Below are 14,899 nucleotides of genomic sequence, written 5' to 3'. Positions count from 1 at the left end.
CAATTTATTTTGAAAGTTTTAACTTTTGAAAGTAGTGAGCGGTCAACTTTTGCTTTAACAGTTGGCTGACTTTTGTTTTGAAAGCCAACCGCTTTCTACCAAAAAGAACCAATGCAAACTTTTAATTCTACCAATGGTTTTATTAATTTTAGCAACGACTTTTCTTTGTGTGTATGTTGTTTTATATGTTGATGATGTGCTTATAATTGGGAAATCAGCAAAGGCTATTTGCTGGATCAAGGATAAGCTATCACATGAATTTCAAATGAAAGATTTGAAGGAAATATCGCATTTTCTCGGATTAGACATCAGAAGAGATATTGAAAACCAAATTACAGAAATTTCTCAAGTGGGATACACTAAGAATATTCTGACTAGATTTGGTATGGATAACAGTAAACCTTTTGCAACTCCCATGGATGTCAATAACAAATGGGAAACTACAGATGATCCACTTACTAAACATCCATATAAAGAAATTCTTGGATGCTTACAATATCTGGCTTTGTCATCTAGACCGGATATCAATACAGCAGTTAATATTTTAAGTAAATTTCAATCACGTGCAACAGATATTCATTGGAGCGGATTGAAGCGCATTTTGAGATACCTTAAAGGAACCATGGACACAAAGATTGTTTATAAGAAACAGCTAGAAGGACCAATACTGCAAGGATATGGAGATGCTGATTTTGGAAATGACATAGAAGATAGGAAATCGATTTCTGGATATGTTTTCCAGGTATTTGGCAACATGGTTTCGTGGGCAACGAAACGTCAACCTACTGTGAGCCTTTCATCAACTGAAGCAGAATTAGTTGCTTTATGTACTGCAACTAAGGAAGGAATGTGGCTATCCAACTTGTTGACAGAATTGGAAGTGGATAACTTACCAATTGTCATATATGAAGACAACATCCCATGCATCAACTTTTCAAAGGAACCCCGAGAACACCAGCGGATGCAGCACATAGACATTAAGTTTGTTTTTATCAGGGATATTATTAAAAGAGGGCATTTAAAGATAATTTACAAACCAAGCAATGATCAACCAGCAGATGCATTGACAAAGCCATTGTCAAAAATACAACATAACAAATTGTTCGAATCTTTAAACATAAAAATTGAAGGGAGGTGTTGAGTAAGGCAATTTTTATTACCAATACTTTTGAACCGAACTGTATAATGTTAACGCGGCTTAACAGTTTCTATCATTGCTATGTGTAATATTGAAGAAATCGCTAACGCAACTATGTACAGACGAATGACTAGTGAGGGAATGCTTTGTGCTGATCAGTTTTAACTTCCAAATTGCAGTTCTTTGGTGGATAGCCAAAGAGGAATAAATAGTTTGAGGTAGTTAACCTCTCGAATACTATTCAACACGAAGAAACGTTGTGAACTTTTTAGCTCATCTCTGGTACTATCTTGGGTCCCAAGCTAATCGATGCACCCTTCGAAACATAGGAAAATTCACGAACCCCTCATTTTATCTGTCAAACTTTCATAGCGAATAAAAACAAACATAGTGTAGTACTAGAATTTCGGCTAGAATGGGGTACGTTAATCAATTTGCTTGGGACCAATAGGCTAGTCAAGTAGTGAGCCAATTTAAAATCGAAAGTTTCGTATTGATTGCTGCTATTACAAAGCTGCTCTATTTTCACTGCTTCACTTCTAAAAAACTGACGTTTGACTCAGTGCGCAGAAATCGCCTGTTCACAACTTCAAAGTGCGCCATTTTGAACTGAGGAAAAAATTATACCAGAATAATTTGCCCAGAATCTAGGTAGACTCCATATAGCAGCAAGCATGCATGAGTAGCCTCAAAATAGCGTGAACTCTCTCATACCAAAAAAAATACCGTCCGGCATTGGCAAGTTCGTCTCTTCTAGCGAAAATTGACAGTATCTTATGGGAGTTTTCAGTGGACTGAAGAGATGAAGTCTGCCTCCACATTAATCCATTGAATTATTACAGAAATCACCCACCTTTGTAACTTTTCATTATTATAATAGTATAATGTTGAAAGATCGACTAATTTCTCGAAGACTCACCAGGGTAGATCCAAAATTTTGAAAATTATCCAACATTTTGGAATTACTGTACCGCACTTTCAGGCATTCTTCGATGTAAACTTGAATCTTCCCGGCACATCCCCACGTCCAGTCGCGATGTAAAACTTTTCACCGGGAAGCTGCTTAAAATCGAGTTTGATGTATGTTTCGTCATCGATCAATGTGCAGCCCTTGTGTTTCGTCAAAACACGGTCGTACAAGAGTCTTGCACGCTTTTTGGCCACGGAATTCTGCTTCATATTCCGGGTCGGATGTTTACTGGCTTTGTACGACTTGTATCCTAGAGGCAAGACAGCTCCTAATCACGAGCAATTTATGAGCTGCTTTTGATGCACCTCGAGTAACTCACATTGCTCAGTGAGAAAGATCACTAACATTTGCTTTTTCACTTTTCACATCAAAGTAACATATGAAGGCGCACCTTCATGCGATGCCGAAAATCTGCTGTCAATCAAAACAACAATAAAAAACATGTTTACAGAACTCAATAACTCAGCGAGACTCGGAGACTCTTAAATTGATTGATTTGATTGTCCTGCATCATCTCTATTTAGGCTGTGTTCCATTTGGTGAATTTTCACTTGAATTTGACACTTCGAAAATAAATTATAATCCCTCTGTTGTTGCTCTTCCGAGTTTCTAGAAGGTGTTTGTCAAAATTGATTCTTGGTCTGTAAGAAATAAGTCTGGTGGAATAGCAGGTTTATTTGTAAATTTTCCAACTGTCAAATTTAAATGAAAATTCACCAAATGGAACACAGCCTTAATAATTTTCGGAACCTATTGCTGCCTTACACTTACCAAGGGCGAATGCTTGTCCGGCTTGATATGGTGGAAAAAATTGATCTGCCTGACCAAATACTCAAAATCCGTAAAATTACGTACCCCGCACGAACTACAATACTCGTCGATGCAGTCCCGTTCCAATGGCTTGGAAAACTGCCGCTGGATGAAACTGCGAACCGAGCTCTGAATTACCACTGTGCCGTTCTAGTGACGATGGACATCCATCCTTCCTCTTTTGGTGCTTCTGATGTGCCTTCCGGATGATCGTGATACGGTACAATTTCTGCGATATACCACCGTCCTACGGCCGTCGACGTCAGTCTCCTTTAAAGTAGAACATCACTACATACGTGTGTTCTTCGGTTTCTCGTTGGCTAAGTCCATAGCGGCAGCTCTGACGATATCGAGTAATTGGTAGCGTGAACTTAATCACGTCTCATGACGATCCTGTACTTGTTCTTAACATGGCCGTGGGAATGCAAAGATAAAGTCGACAAAGATAATCTGTCAGCTTGATATGTTCTTCGTCTTCCAGACCGGTTTTCATTTCAATTTCGTCCGGTTAATGGTTGATGGGCTGAAGTCCGGACGAGGATCACACTCACTGGAACCATTGGTAGCGGTTACTTCAACGTCCTCCTCCTTTTCGGCTTGGGAAATGACGGTGGCTGCTCTGGCTGAACAATCCGCGAGGGAAATGGTTGGTAGCGTTGCCGACGGAGCTGGAATTGGGTGTTAATCGATTGTTGCCTCACCGGGGTGATGTTTTCTAAATCGGGAACTGTAGGTTATATTACTCACCACGCTATGTTTGATGTGCTGTGATGAAATCTTCAAGTTGTAGTTAACTTGCATGGTGCTAACGAGAAGGGGATCGGAGTTAGTTATTACCATTTTCAATGGGACTGTTGTTACGACTACTGGATGATCCGTTCCGATTCCGTTTGAAGTGACAACTGGGACTGGCTGCTGAGGAGGAAGAACAGCTGCTGAAAGCTGGCTGGAACTGTAAGGCACCGGCACAGGTTCTTCCATATTATTCAAGCTATTCGAAAGCCTCAGGATACACTTGGGCTTACTTTGTTATCATACAAAACTGACGTCTAATATGAGAAGCAAATTCTTAAAGGGAGTAAACGGAGTAAGCAGCTAAAAAAATCGATGAACTTCGATTAAATATTGAGGTACATTGAGTTACTCGCTGTAAAAAAGCAACACAGAGTAAACCTGTCTGACCCCTTGCTTGTATCCTTCCCTGGCAAGGATATTCCACACCGTTTGAAAGTTGGCGTTATACCTTTTGGACACATCTCGGATCGAAGGACCGGAATTGGCTTTAACGCACCTCAACACCTTGCTGCGCAGCTGACGATCCCTGGTTCTTGTTTTTTCATAGGTCCGCTGATTCCTTTCCACACTCAGGGTTTCCTTGTAGGTTTGAGCACTCGACAAACTGTTGTTTTCGGCATCTTCTGCACTTTAGCCAGCTTGGAATTAGACCACTCAGGATTTTCCAGATGTTTGTGCACAATATTTTTTCTTCTTTCGAGTTTCATTTGACGTTATTTCTGAACGCGATCGACTACTTTGATCAAACTTGCACCAGTTATTCTCTAAAGAAGTGTAAACAGCTACATGATTTTCGATTGTCAACACTAAAGGCGTGCTAGCGGCGCGCGAGGGGCATAAGAATTTACTTTTAGTCAGCCTTTAGAAAAGTACAGTCTGTACGACTAGTCTAAACCGGTGATAAATAAATAAAGTGTACCAACATGCAAAGTACCAAAATATATGTGGGGAACATGAGTTATAGATTGGGTTTGACAGCCACAGCATCCCCTTGAAAGCCACAACACTAAATCTTGATGAAAACTAATTTCAGCACGCAAATAAAGCAATTTGTTGGTTGTCTAAAACTACAAATTCTAGTTTAAATTCACTTAAACAACGCCCATCAGTATCATCAAACTTTATCAGCCTATTGATATCTAACCCGCTTCTCTCATAAATATTTATTCGATCCTAATGAACTCCACCATCACCATCACCATCGCCGCCACCACAACCGCCATTCTAGTCCGGAAACCGGAAGCCACAACGAGTGGGGTGCGATGGCACAACATTATGGTTTTCGCTGCCATTGTCCACTGCGTACGAACTCTGTATAGGACGATGAGAACAACTTGGGGAGACAGGACGAACGAATATGGAAAACAGCATAATGAGATTAGGCAGAGAAGTTGTCTCCGACGTATTTTTTTTTTCGAATTCCATTCAATTTTTTTCTTACGACCGACCAACCCACCACCGACGAAGAAAACGGTCCCCTCGAGCAGGAGGAGAATTCATTGGGAGCTCTCTATTATGCAATCTCTCGTTTCCATTCTGTACCGAACGAGCCGAGGGGAAAAGGGATGATTGCGAAATCAAGGCGTACTTTTAGATTCCTAATTATAGCAGCCGGTTATTGTCTATTACTTACTCGAAACTCCCTCGTGTGGGGTCAGGGATGACTACGGAACTGCCATCGTTTGTGGTGCGTGACATTTTTCGGATTTCTCCAGCAGGGTGAGGTGACAATGGCGAAGGTGGTTAAGGAGCCGGAAAAAAGAATGACTTTTTAATTCATGTCACGGATGAGCTGTTGAAGATGTTGTTTGAATGCGGGAGGGGGTCTCACTTGATCAGAGAAGGACATAATTCAAGTTTTTAAAGACGACAAGTGTTGAAGCACTTGTTACGGATCAAATTTTGTGCTTGATGTGCAGTCTTGTTATATTCAATAGACATTTTTCGATACTAACCAAATCTTTATACTTTTCAGGAAAAGGGCTCAGGTCAACATGGAGGGACAGTTTCTTGTCCGCCAGATCTACGAAGATGACATCACGTACAACCTGATAGAGGCCGCGGTGGATATTTTAAGTGAGTTTTCCTATAAATCCAAGCTCTCCACAAACGCTCAAATCTATCCTTGCAGATATCCCCGCCGGTGACATCCTGGAGCTGTTCGGGAAGACCTTCTTTGAATTCTGCCAAGACTCGGGATACGACAAGATCCTTCAGGTGCTCGGAGCAACGCCTCGGGATTTCCTGCAAAATTTGGACGCTTTGCACGACCATCTCGGCACGCTCTATCCCGGTATGCGTGCCCCGTCCTTCCGGTGTACGGAAACGGACGGTCAACTGGTGCTGCACTACTACTCCGAGCGGCCCGGCCTGGAGCACATAGTGATAGGGATTGTCAAAGCCGTCGCATCGAAACTGCACGGAGTCGACGTGGAGATCAAGATCATCCGCCGGAAGGGTGATCCCATTGAAGTGCCCACCTCCAAGCCCGAGGACAAGCTGAAGTCACCTCCCGCTGCGCCTCCTCCAGCGGTGCCGGTTGTACCAAAACCAGTTCCTATCATCACTTCAGCCGATCCGGCCGTGCCAGAGCTGGCAAACCTAGGTCTATGTAAACGAATACTAATGTCTAAAACGTACGGTGAATCTTATCTATCGAATAGACTGAATAGTACGTTGAACCCTTCGAACTGTCGCTAGTTGAACCGTAGTCCTAACTTGTAGTCGTTTGCGTTTTCCTTTTCTCTTCCACCTCTCTTTCCAACCCGGTAGATTTAGCAACCTCCAAAAGCTCGACCACGCTTGCACACCGAACCGACCCTACGTCTTGCAATGGCAATAAACCTAGCTTAAGTAGTAGTCAAAACGGAAGCAATAGTAGACTGTTTTTCGATGATAGCCAATCGACCACTAGTAGTAACGACACCAATAATTGTGATAGCAATCAGCCCACGACGGCAAAGGTCCCGCAGATGGTCGAACGGTCCGATCACATACAGTTTCTGATCACTGAGATCTCCGCTCCGAAGACGCCCACCCGGAGGAGCGAGGACAAGGAACAACAAGCCGACTACCAGCTGGTCGCAAAAGGTATGGCAGCTCTCAAATTTTACGCTTCAGACCATGCAAGACTCGATCTCCTCCACAGAACCAATGATCTCGCCGACGACCTTCTGCAAGGTTTTCCCCTTCCATCTGATGTTCAATCGGGACCTGATCGTCGTACAGGCTGGCAAATCCGTTTCCCGGGTCATACCCAAGTAAGTTAGACTACAATTCATGCCCATCACCAAGATCGATCTTTGTTTTCTTTCACCAGAATCTCCGAGCAAAACTGCCCCCTGCTGACGATCTTCGAAGCGATCCGACCGCACCTGGAGCTAAGCTTCGGCAACATCCTGGCACACATCAACACAATCTACGTGCTCAAGACCAAAGCGGGCGTGATGGCTATTAGTGAGAGATACCTAAGACTGAAGGTCGGTTCTACAAACTGCATTTAACCTCTTTCTCAAGGTCAACCGCAATCCCGTTTTCCTTTTCGCAGGGTCAAATGATGTACATCCCGGAATCGGACCTGATTCTGTTCCAATGCTACCCAAGCGTAATGAACCTGGACGATCTGACCAAGTAAATTGCAACCCTTCTCCAACCTTCCATACCAAGTTCTAACGACCTTCCTCAACCCCTTAACAGGAAAGGCCTTCACATATCGGACATCCCGCTGCACGACGCCTCCCGGGACCTGGTGCTGCTGTCCGAAAAGTTCGAAGCCGAATACAAACTGACCACGAACCTGGAAATCCTTACCGACCGACTTCAGCAAACCTACCGGGACCTGGAAAGCGAAAAGCAGAAAACCGACCGGCTTCTGTATTCAGTTCTCCCGAAAACCGTGGCCAACGAGCTGCGACATCAGCGGCCGGTGGCCCCCAAGCGGTACGAAGGCGTCACGTTGATGTTCTCCGGTATCGTCGGCTTCGGGCAGTACTGTTCGGCCAACACCGACGCCGACGGAGCGATGAAGATCGTCAAGATGCTCAACGAGCTGTACACGTGCTTCGACGAGTTGACCGATTCGAAGAGCAATTCCAACATCTACAAGGTGGAAACGGTGGGCGACAAGTATATGGCCGTTTCGGGACTGCCGGACGAGTGCGAGAATCATGCCAAGTGTATAGCGCGACTTGCGTTGGACATGATGGATATGGCGCGGAACGTCAAGATGGGATCGGAAGCGGTGGTAAGTGGGGATGGGAGGCTTTTGGGATGGATTTTCAGCGCGGTGCGGGTTTTATTGATGATCGGGATTCTAGAGGAAATCCTTCCAGGGTGATAGAGAAATTTTTAAAAAAAAATCCACTCTTAGTTCTAGTGGCATTCTCCGGGAATTCTGAATAAACTCTTTCCGGAATTGTGGAGCATTTCCTTCCGGAATTTTAGAGGATCTCCTTCCGGAAGTCTGGAGGAGTTCGTTCTAGAATTTTGGAGCGATCTTCTCCAGCTTTCCAAGAAACTTTTTTACAGAGCGCCAAGAGGAGTTTCTACAGAAATCTTAGAATATTTTCCCAGAGTTCCGAAAATAATTTCATAGGAACACTGGAAGAAATAACGTCACCATTTTTTTTATGAATCCGTCCAGAATTCCACCCGGAAACGGATAATTTCAGCTTTCAACGTGAAAATTTTTCAACAACAAGTCCTCCCAAACCCCAAAAAAAAAATCTTCAACCATTCCGGTAGGAATTCCAAGAAGAAGTATTTTAGAATTCCGAAGCAAATTTCTCTGGAATTTGGCAAAAAATACAATTCCAAAAGAACATTGAGTGGATTCCATACTATTCAAATCAACCAATATGTCACAAGATGGCTGCTATGGTTCTGCAGATTCCATCCATAATTATTGGGAAAAATTCTTCTGAAATTCATGAGAAGTTCTTCATTATAAGAAATTTAAAATAGAACCTCCTATGTTGTATTATTAGTCTGCACATGACGATAGTAAATTTTCCAGAATTCCCAGAAATGTTCTTCCTCGATTCTAGATAAAACTCCTAAAACTCCTTTACAATTCTGGAAGAAATTTTCCAGAATTTTAAAAGAAGCTATTGCGGAGATCCTCAAAACAAATTCGGGAAGGAAGTGCCTTATAAAAAATTCCAATAAGAATTCCTTCACAAATCCAGGTGTAATTCTTCCACATTTTTTAAACCAGTTCCTTAAAAAATACCAAAGGCATTCCTTGACAATTCCGGAGGAAATTCATCACAGAAGCCCGGATGCAATTGGTCTAAAATGGGTAGCACTTACACTACAATAACGGAAAAATTGTTCCATACCTACAACATGAATTCTTCAGAACTCAGGAGAAAATTAAGATATCTGGAATTCCCAGAAGAATTCCTCCAAGACATGAGAAAAAAATCCTCTACACTGGTGAAAGGAATTCTTCTAGAATTTGAAGAAAATGTCATGTAGAGTCCCTCGAATAAAATTCTGCAGCATTCAACAAAAAAACCGATAATCCGAATTCTGAAAGGACTTACCTTACCAATCAGGCTAAGGTCTTGTTGTCCTCTGCTGTCCGAAGAAGTCGTCTCCACTCTACTCGATCCATGGCCACAGTTCGCCAGCCTCGTAGTCTGCGAAGGGTCCGCAGGTCACCTTCTACTTGGTCGATCCACCTTGCCCGCTGCGCGCCTCTTCTTCTTGTTCCTGTTGGGTCGCTTTCTAGAACCATTTTCACTGGGTCGTCGTGCGGCATTCTTACGACGTGCCCAGCCCACCGTAGTCGCCCAATTTTTGCAATGTGGACGATGGATGGTTCTCCCAGCAGCTGGTGCAATTCGTGGTTCATTCGCCTCCTCCACGTTCCGTCATCCATCTGCACTCCACCGTAGATGGTACGCAACACCTTCCGTTCGAAAACACCAAGGGCGCGTTGGTCCTCCACGAGCATAGTCCAGGTCTCGTGGCCGTAAAGGACCACCGGTCTAATCAGCGTCTTGTAGACAGTCAACTTCGTGCGGCGGCGAATTTTATTCGACCGGAGCGTCCTCCGGAGTCCAAAGTAGGCACGATTCCCTGCCATAATGCGTCTTTGAATTTCTCTGCTGGTATCATTTTCGGCGGTCACCAGTGAGCCCAAATACACGAACTCATCGACCACCTCGATTTCGTCACCGTCAATCTGAACTCGGGGTGGGAGGCTAACATTGTCTTCCCTAGAACCTCTTGCTTTCATATATTTTGTCTTTGATGCGTTGATGGCAAGTCCAATCCGTCTAGCTTCAGCCTTCAGTCTGATGTACGTTTCCGCCATCATCTCAAAGTTCCGTGCCATAATGTCAATGTCATCGGCGAAACCAAGGAGCTGGATGGACTTCCTGAATATCGTGCCACTCGTGTCTATCCCAGCTCTTCTGATCACACCTTCTAACGCGATGTTGAACAGCAGACACGAAAGTCCATCACCCTGCCGTAACCCCCTTCGAGATTCAAAGGGACTCGAGAGTGTCCCCGGTACTCGAACAATGCACATCACTCGACCCATTGACCAATCGCGTCAGTTTATCCGGAAGTCCGTACTCGTGCATAATCTGCCATAACTGATTTCGATCGATTGTGTCGTATGCGGATTTGAAATCGATGAACAAATGATGTGTGGGCACGTTGTATTCGCGGCATTTCTGCAGAACCTGCCGAATCGCGAAAATTTGGTCCGTGGTAGCGCAGGCACCCATGAATCCCGCCTGGTATTGCCCCACGAACTCTCTTGCATATGGTGACAGACGGCGGCATAGAATTTGGGAGAGTACCTTGTAGGCGGCGCTCAGCAGTGTGATCGCGCGGTAGTTGCAGCAATCCAACTTGTCGCCCTTTTTGTAGATTGGGCATACGACACCTTCCATCCACTCCTCCGGTAATATCTCCTCCTCCCAAATCTTGGCAATTATCCAGTGCAGCGCTCTAGCCAGTGCTTCACCACCGTATTTCAATAGCTCACTTGGGAGTTGATCTACACCAGTTGCTTTGTTGTTCTTCAGCCGACCGATCTCCTCCTCAACTTCTTGAAGATCAGGGGCCGGTAGCCTGTCGTCTTCTGCGCGTGCTCCAAGGTCTGTTGCCGTGCCACCTTCGTTTTCTGCTGCTTCACCGTTGAGGTACTCGTCATAGTACTGCTTCCACCTCTCAATCACCTCACACTCGTTCGTGAGAAGGTTACCGTCCAAGTCCTTGCACATATCGGCTTGCGGCACGTAGCCTTTGCGCGAACTATTTAGCTTCTCGTAGAACTTCCGTGTGTCGTTTACGCGGTACAGATTTTCCATCGCCTCGCGATCTCGATCTTCCTGCTGACGCTTCTTCCTTCGGAAAACCGAGTTTTGTCTGTTCCGCGCTTGTCTGTATCGCTCCACATTCAATCTCGTGCGGTGTTGCAGCATTCTCGCCCGTGCTGCATTCTTCTCCTCTACTAACAGTTTGCATTCGCCGTCAAACCAGTCATTTCTTCGGTCCGGGATTGCAGTACCTAGTGCCGCTACAGCAGTACTACCTATGGCTGAACGGATGTCCCTCCAGCCATCTTCAAGAGAAGCTGCGCCAAGCTGCTCTTCCGTGGGTAGTGCAACTTCCAGCTGCTGCGCGTAGTCCTGGGCAACTCCGGTGTCCCGTAGTTGCTCAATGTTGGGTCGTGGCGTTCGACTTCGACGTGTGTTATGCACCGTCGAGAGTTTTGAGCGCATGCATACTGCAACTAGGTAGTGGTCCGAATCTATGTTCGCACTGCGGTACGTGCGGACGTTGATAATGTCGGAGAAGAATTTCCCGTCGATTAGAACGTGATCGATTTGGTTTTCTGTGTGTTGGTCAGGTGATCTCCAGGTGGCTTTGTGGATATCCTTGCGGGGGAAAAAGGTACTTCGAACTACCATACCCCGGGAGGCTGCAAAGTTCACGCATCGTTGGCCGTTGTCGTTCGATACGGCATGCAGGCTGTTTGGCCCGATTGCCGGTCTATACATTGCCTCCCGTCCTACCTGAGCGTTCATGTCGCCGATGACGATTTTGACGTTCCGTTGCGAACAGCCGTCGTACACCTGCTCCAGCTGCGCATAGAACGCTTCTTTCTCGTCGTCGGGTCTCCCTTCGTGTGGGCAGTGCACGTTGATGATGCTGTAGTTGAAGAAACGGCCCTTAATCCTCAACTTGCACATCCTCGCGTTGATCGGCTGCCAACCAATCACGCGTTGGCGCATCTTACCCAGCACTACAAAGCCGGTTCCCAGCTCGTTGGTGGTGCCACAGCTCTGGTAGAAAGTAGCCGCTCGATGCCCGCTTTTCCATACCTTTTGTCCCGTCCAGCAAAGTTCCTGCAGTGCTACGACTTCGAAGTTGCGTGGTTGAAGTTCGTCATAGATTAACCTATCGCAACCCGGGAAGCCGAGCGATTTGCAGTTCCATGTTCCGAGTTTCCAATCGTAGTCCTTATTTCGTCGCGTAGGTCTGTGCCGATTGTTCCGATCCGTATTTCTTTCTTCGGTATTTGCAACTTTGTTTTTTTTCCAGGGCGGCTTGTTGGGCCTGCCCCAACCCCCTGTCTCGCCGGGGGACCATCGTGCACAGCTCTGTTTAGAGTCCCACGCTGGCACTAGGACGGTGATCAGCCGCTCCTAACATGGAGAACAGACGCCGTTTTGAGCCGCACCTCCATGGTGAGCAGACGCTCAGGTTTGGTGAAGCATTTCCTCTATCACCGTACTATGGTTACCGCGCCAGTGTTCGCGTCGCACCTCTTCACTTTGCTATTGCCGGACTGGCAACATTGCCCAGGCTACGCCAACCAGCTGTGTCCATGTTTCAGCTGGTAGTCTTTTGTTATCATATGACTCGAGGAGGCGTGAAGTAGGAACTTGTGAGGACCAGGGCTAGGTATTCCGCTCCTTCCAGGTTGTCAACTCACCATTTTGTAGCCCAATTCTTACATAATTCCGCGAGGAACTTCTTCACAATTCCGAACGGAATTATTCTATATTTTTAAACGAAGACCTTAATGAACTTTTGAATCGCTTTCTCTAAAATAACGAAAACAATTGCTCCCGACTTCCAATGTGAATTCATCAATACTCCGGAGAGAATTCAGATATCTGGAGAAATTCTTCCAGAATTCCTAGATGTATTCCTCCCGAATTTGAGGAAAAACTCATCCACTATTCTGGGACAAATTTCTCAAATTCCTCCAGAATTATAAGAGTCTAGATCTCGAAAAATTCCTGAAGAAAACACCATCAAAATTTCTGGAAGAAATCCTCCAGGATTCCGCGAAGACTTTCAGTTTCATTTCGGATGGAATACCAGCACAATTCCTAAATTCAGAATTCAGAATATAATTTCTCCCGCAATCCGAGTAAAATCTCTCTAGGATACCTATGGGAATTCCTCCAGAATTTTGAGAGGAATTCTCTAACAATTCGGAGACTAATTCCTTTGAAAATTTGAAAGAAATTACTCCAGAACTGTGGAATGAATTCCGGACGCAATACTTTCACAATTCTAGAGGTAAATCCTCCAAACTTCCGAAGTGCATTTCATCAGAACTACACGATTTAATCCATAACCCTTGAAAGATTGTCTGCTACGATCCTGGAAGGAATTCCACCAGAATATGAAAAATAGCTTAATCCCTTCAGAAATTCTGGAAGAGTTCCTCCTAGATTCCGGGATGAAATGCAATTTACGATAATAGGTTTTCTAGCATCCGTATGGAATTTCTCCAACATTGCTTCTGTGTTCTAAATACAATTTCTTCAGGATTTTCAAGGGAATTGTTCCAGAATTGCATTTCTGATCCAATTTTTTTTCTAGTGAAAATTGAAGAAGATTTGCTTAAGTTAAATCAACCATTCTGCGACAAGATTGCTGACTGGCTTCTGGAGATCTGATGAAATTCGACCCATACTTAATGGTAAAAATTACGTCTGAAATTCATGAACTTAAAAAAAATTTAAAAAAATCCTCCTATGTTCTGAGAAGAAATCATCCACCGTTCAAGAATTATTCTTCCAGAACACATTCCTCCACAAATTCCAGAAAAAAATTCCACCAGAACTCTGCACAAACTTGGATGATAATCATCCATAAATCCTAAAGAAAATCTTCCAGTATTCCCAGTGTGAAGTATTCCTGCGGGGTTCCAGGAAAAAAATCTTCTACAACTCTGGAAGGAATTCTAACAGAATTTGAAGAGAGATTAATGCAGAGCTCCGCAAAGAAAATTTACAGACTTGCGAAATAATGTCTTCAGAATTTTGGTAGGCACTCTTTCATAATTCCGCCAGAAATTCCTTTGCAAATTCAGGTGTAATTCTTCCACATTTTTAGAACAAATTCCTTAAAAAATACCTAACGAATTCCTTGGAAATTCAGAAAGAAATTTATTAGAATTCTTCAGAACTCCGAAGATAATTTAGATATCTGGAGAAATTCTTCCAGAATTCCTAAAAGTACCGCCTGAACTTGAAAAAAAACTCATCCACGATTCTGGAACAAATTCCTGTAGAACTAGAAGGGTAAAGTATTTCTGGAAGAAATCCTCCAGGATTCCGTGAAGACTTACAGTTTCATTTCGGGTGGAATTCCAGCACATTTTTCGAAATTCAGAATTCAGAATAGATTTTCTTCCGCAATCCGAGCAAAATCTAGAGAGATTTCTATGGAAATTCCTCCAGAATTTGAAAGATTTTCTGCTACGATCCTGGAAGGGATTCCACCAGAATATGAAAAATAACTGAATCCCTTCAGAAATTCTGGAAGAGTTCCTCCTAGATTCCGGGAAGAAATGCAATTTACGATAATAGGTTTTCCAGCATCCGTATGGAATTTCTCCAACATTGCTTCTGTGTTCTAAATACAATTTCTTCAGGATTTTCAAGGGAATTGTTCCAGAATTGCATTTCTGATCCAATTTTTTTCTAGTGAAAATTGAAGAAGATTTGCTGCAACCTAAGTGTAAGGGGAAAAAGTCATATACAAGTTAAATCAACCATTCTGCGACAAGATTGCTGACTGGCTTCTGGAGATCTGATGAAATTCGATTCATAACTAATGGTAAAAATTTCGTCTGAAATTCATGAGAAGTTCTTCAAGATACGAAATTAAAAAAAAAAAACATGTTTCGAGAGGAAATC

The 14,899-nt window shown here is 44.0% G+C and overlaps 1 protein-coding gene across 1 annotated transcript in view; it reads left to right on the top strand.

Annotated features, from left to right (window-relative positions):
- LOC135704809 (guanylate cyclase soluble subunit beta-1-like) overlaps positions 1–14,899 on the top strand; it is a 176,147-nt gene that overhangs the window by 136,162 nt on the left and 25,086 nt on the right. The window contains exons 4-10 of the mRNA XM_065226325.1: positions 5,689–5,789; positions 5,845–6,384; positions 6,486–6,803; positions 6,862–6,973; positions 7,033–7,192; positions 7,261–7,343; positions 7,410–7,956. Of these exons, the coding sequence (XP_065082397.1) occupies positions 5,689–5,789; positions 5,845–6,384; positions 6,486–6,803; positions 6,862–6,973; positions 7,033–7,192; positions 7,261–7,343; positions 7,410–7,956 (1,861 nt within the window). The remainder of the gene's footprint in view (positions 1–5,688; positions 5,790–5,844; positions 6,385–6,485; positions 6,804–6,861; positions 6,974–7,032; positions 7,193–7,260; positions 7,344–7,409; positions 7,957–14,899) is intronic.

This window comes from Ochlerotatus camptorhynchus, unplaced genomic scaffold, assembly GCF_037179485.1.
Source record: "Ochlerotatus camptorhynchus isolate MF236.1 unplaced genomic scaffold, CSIRO-AGI_Acam_v1.1 ptg000248l, whole genome shotgun sequence".
NCBI classification, from domain to species: Eukaryota; Metazoa; Arthropoda; class Insecta; order Diptera; family Culicidae; genus Ochlerotatus; species Ochlerotatus camptorhynchus.
Note: the sequence above shows the minus strand (reverse complement) of the source record. Positions and strands in the feature narration are given on the sequence as shown.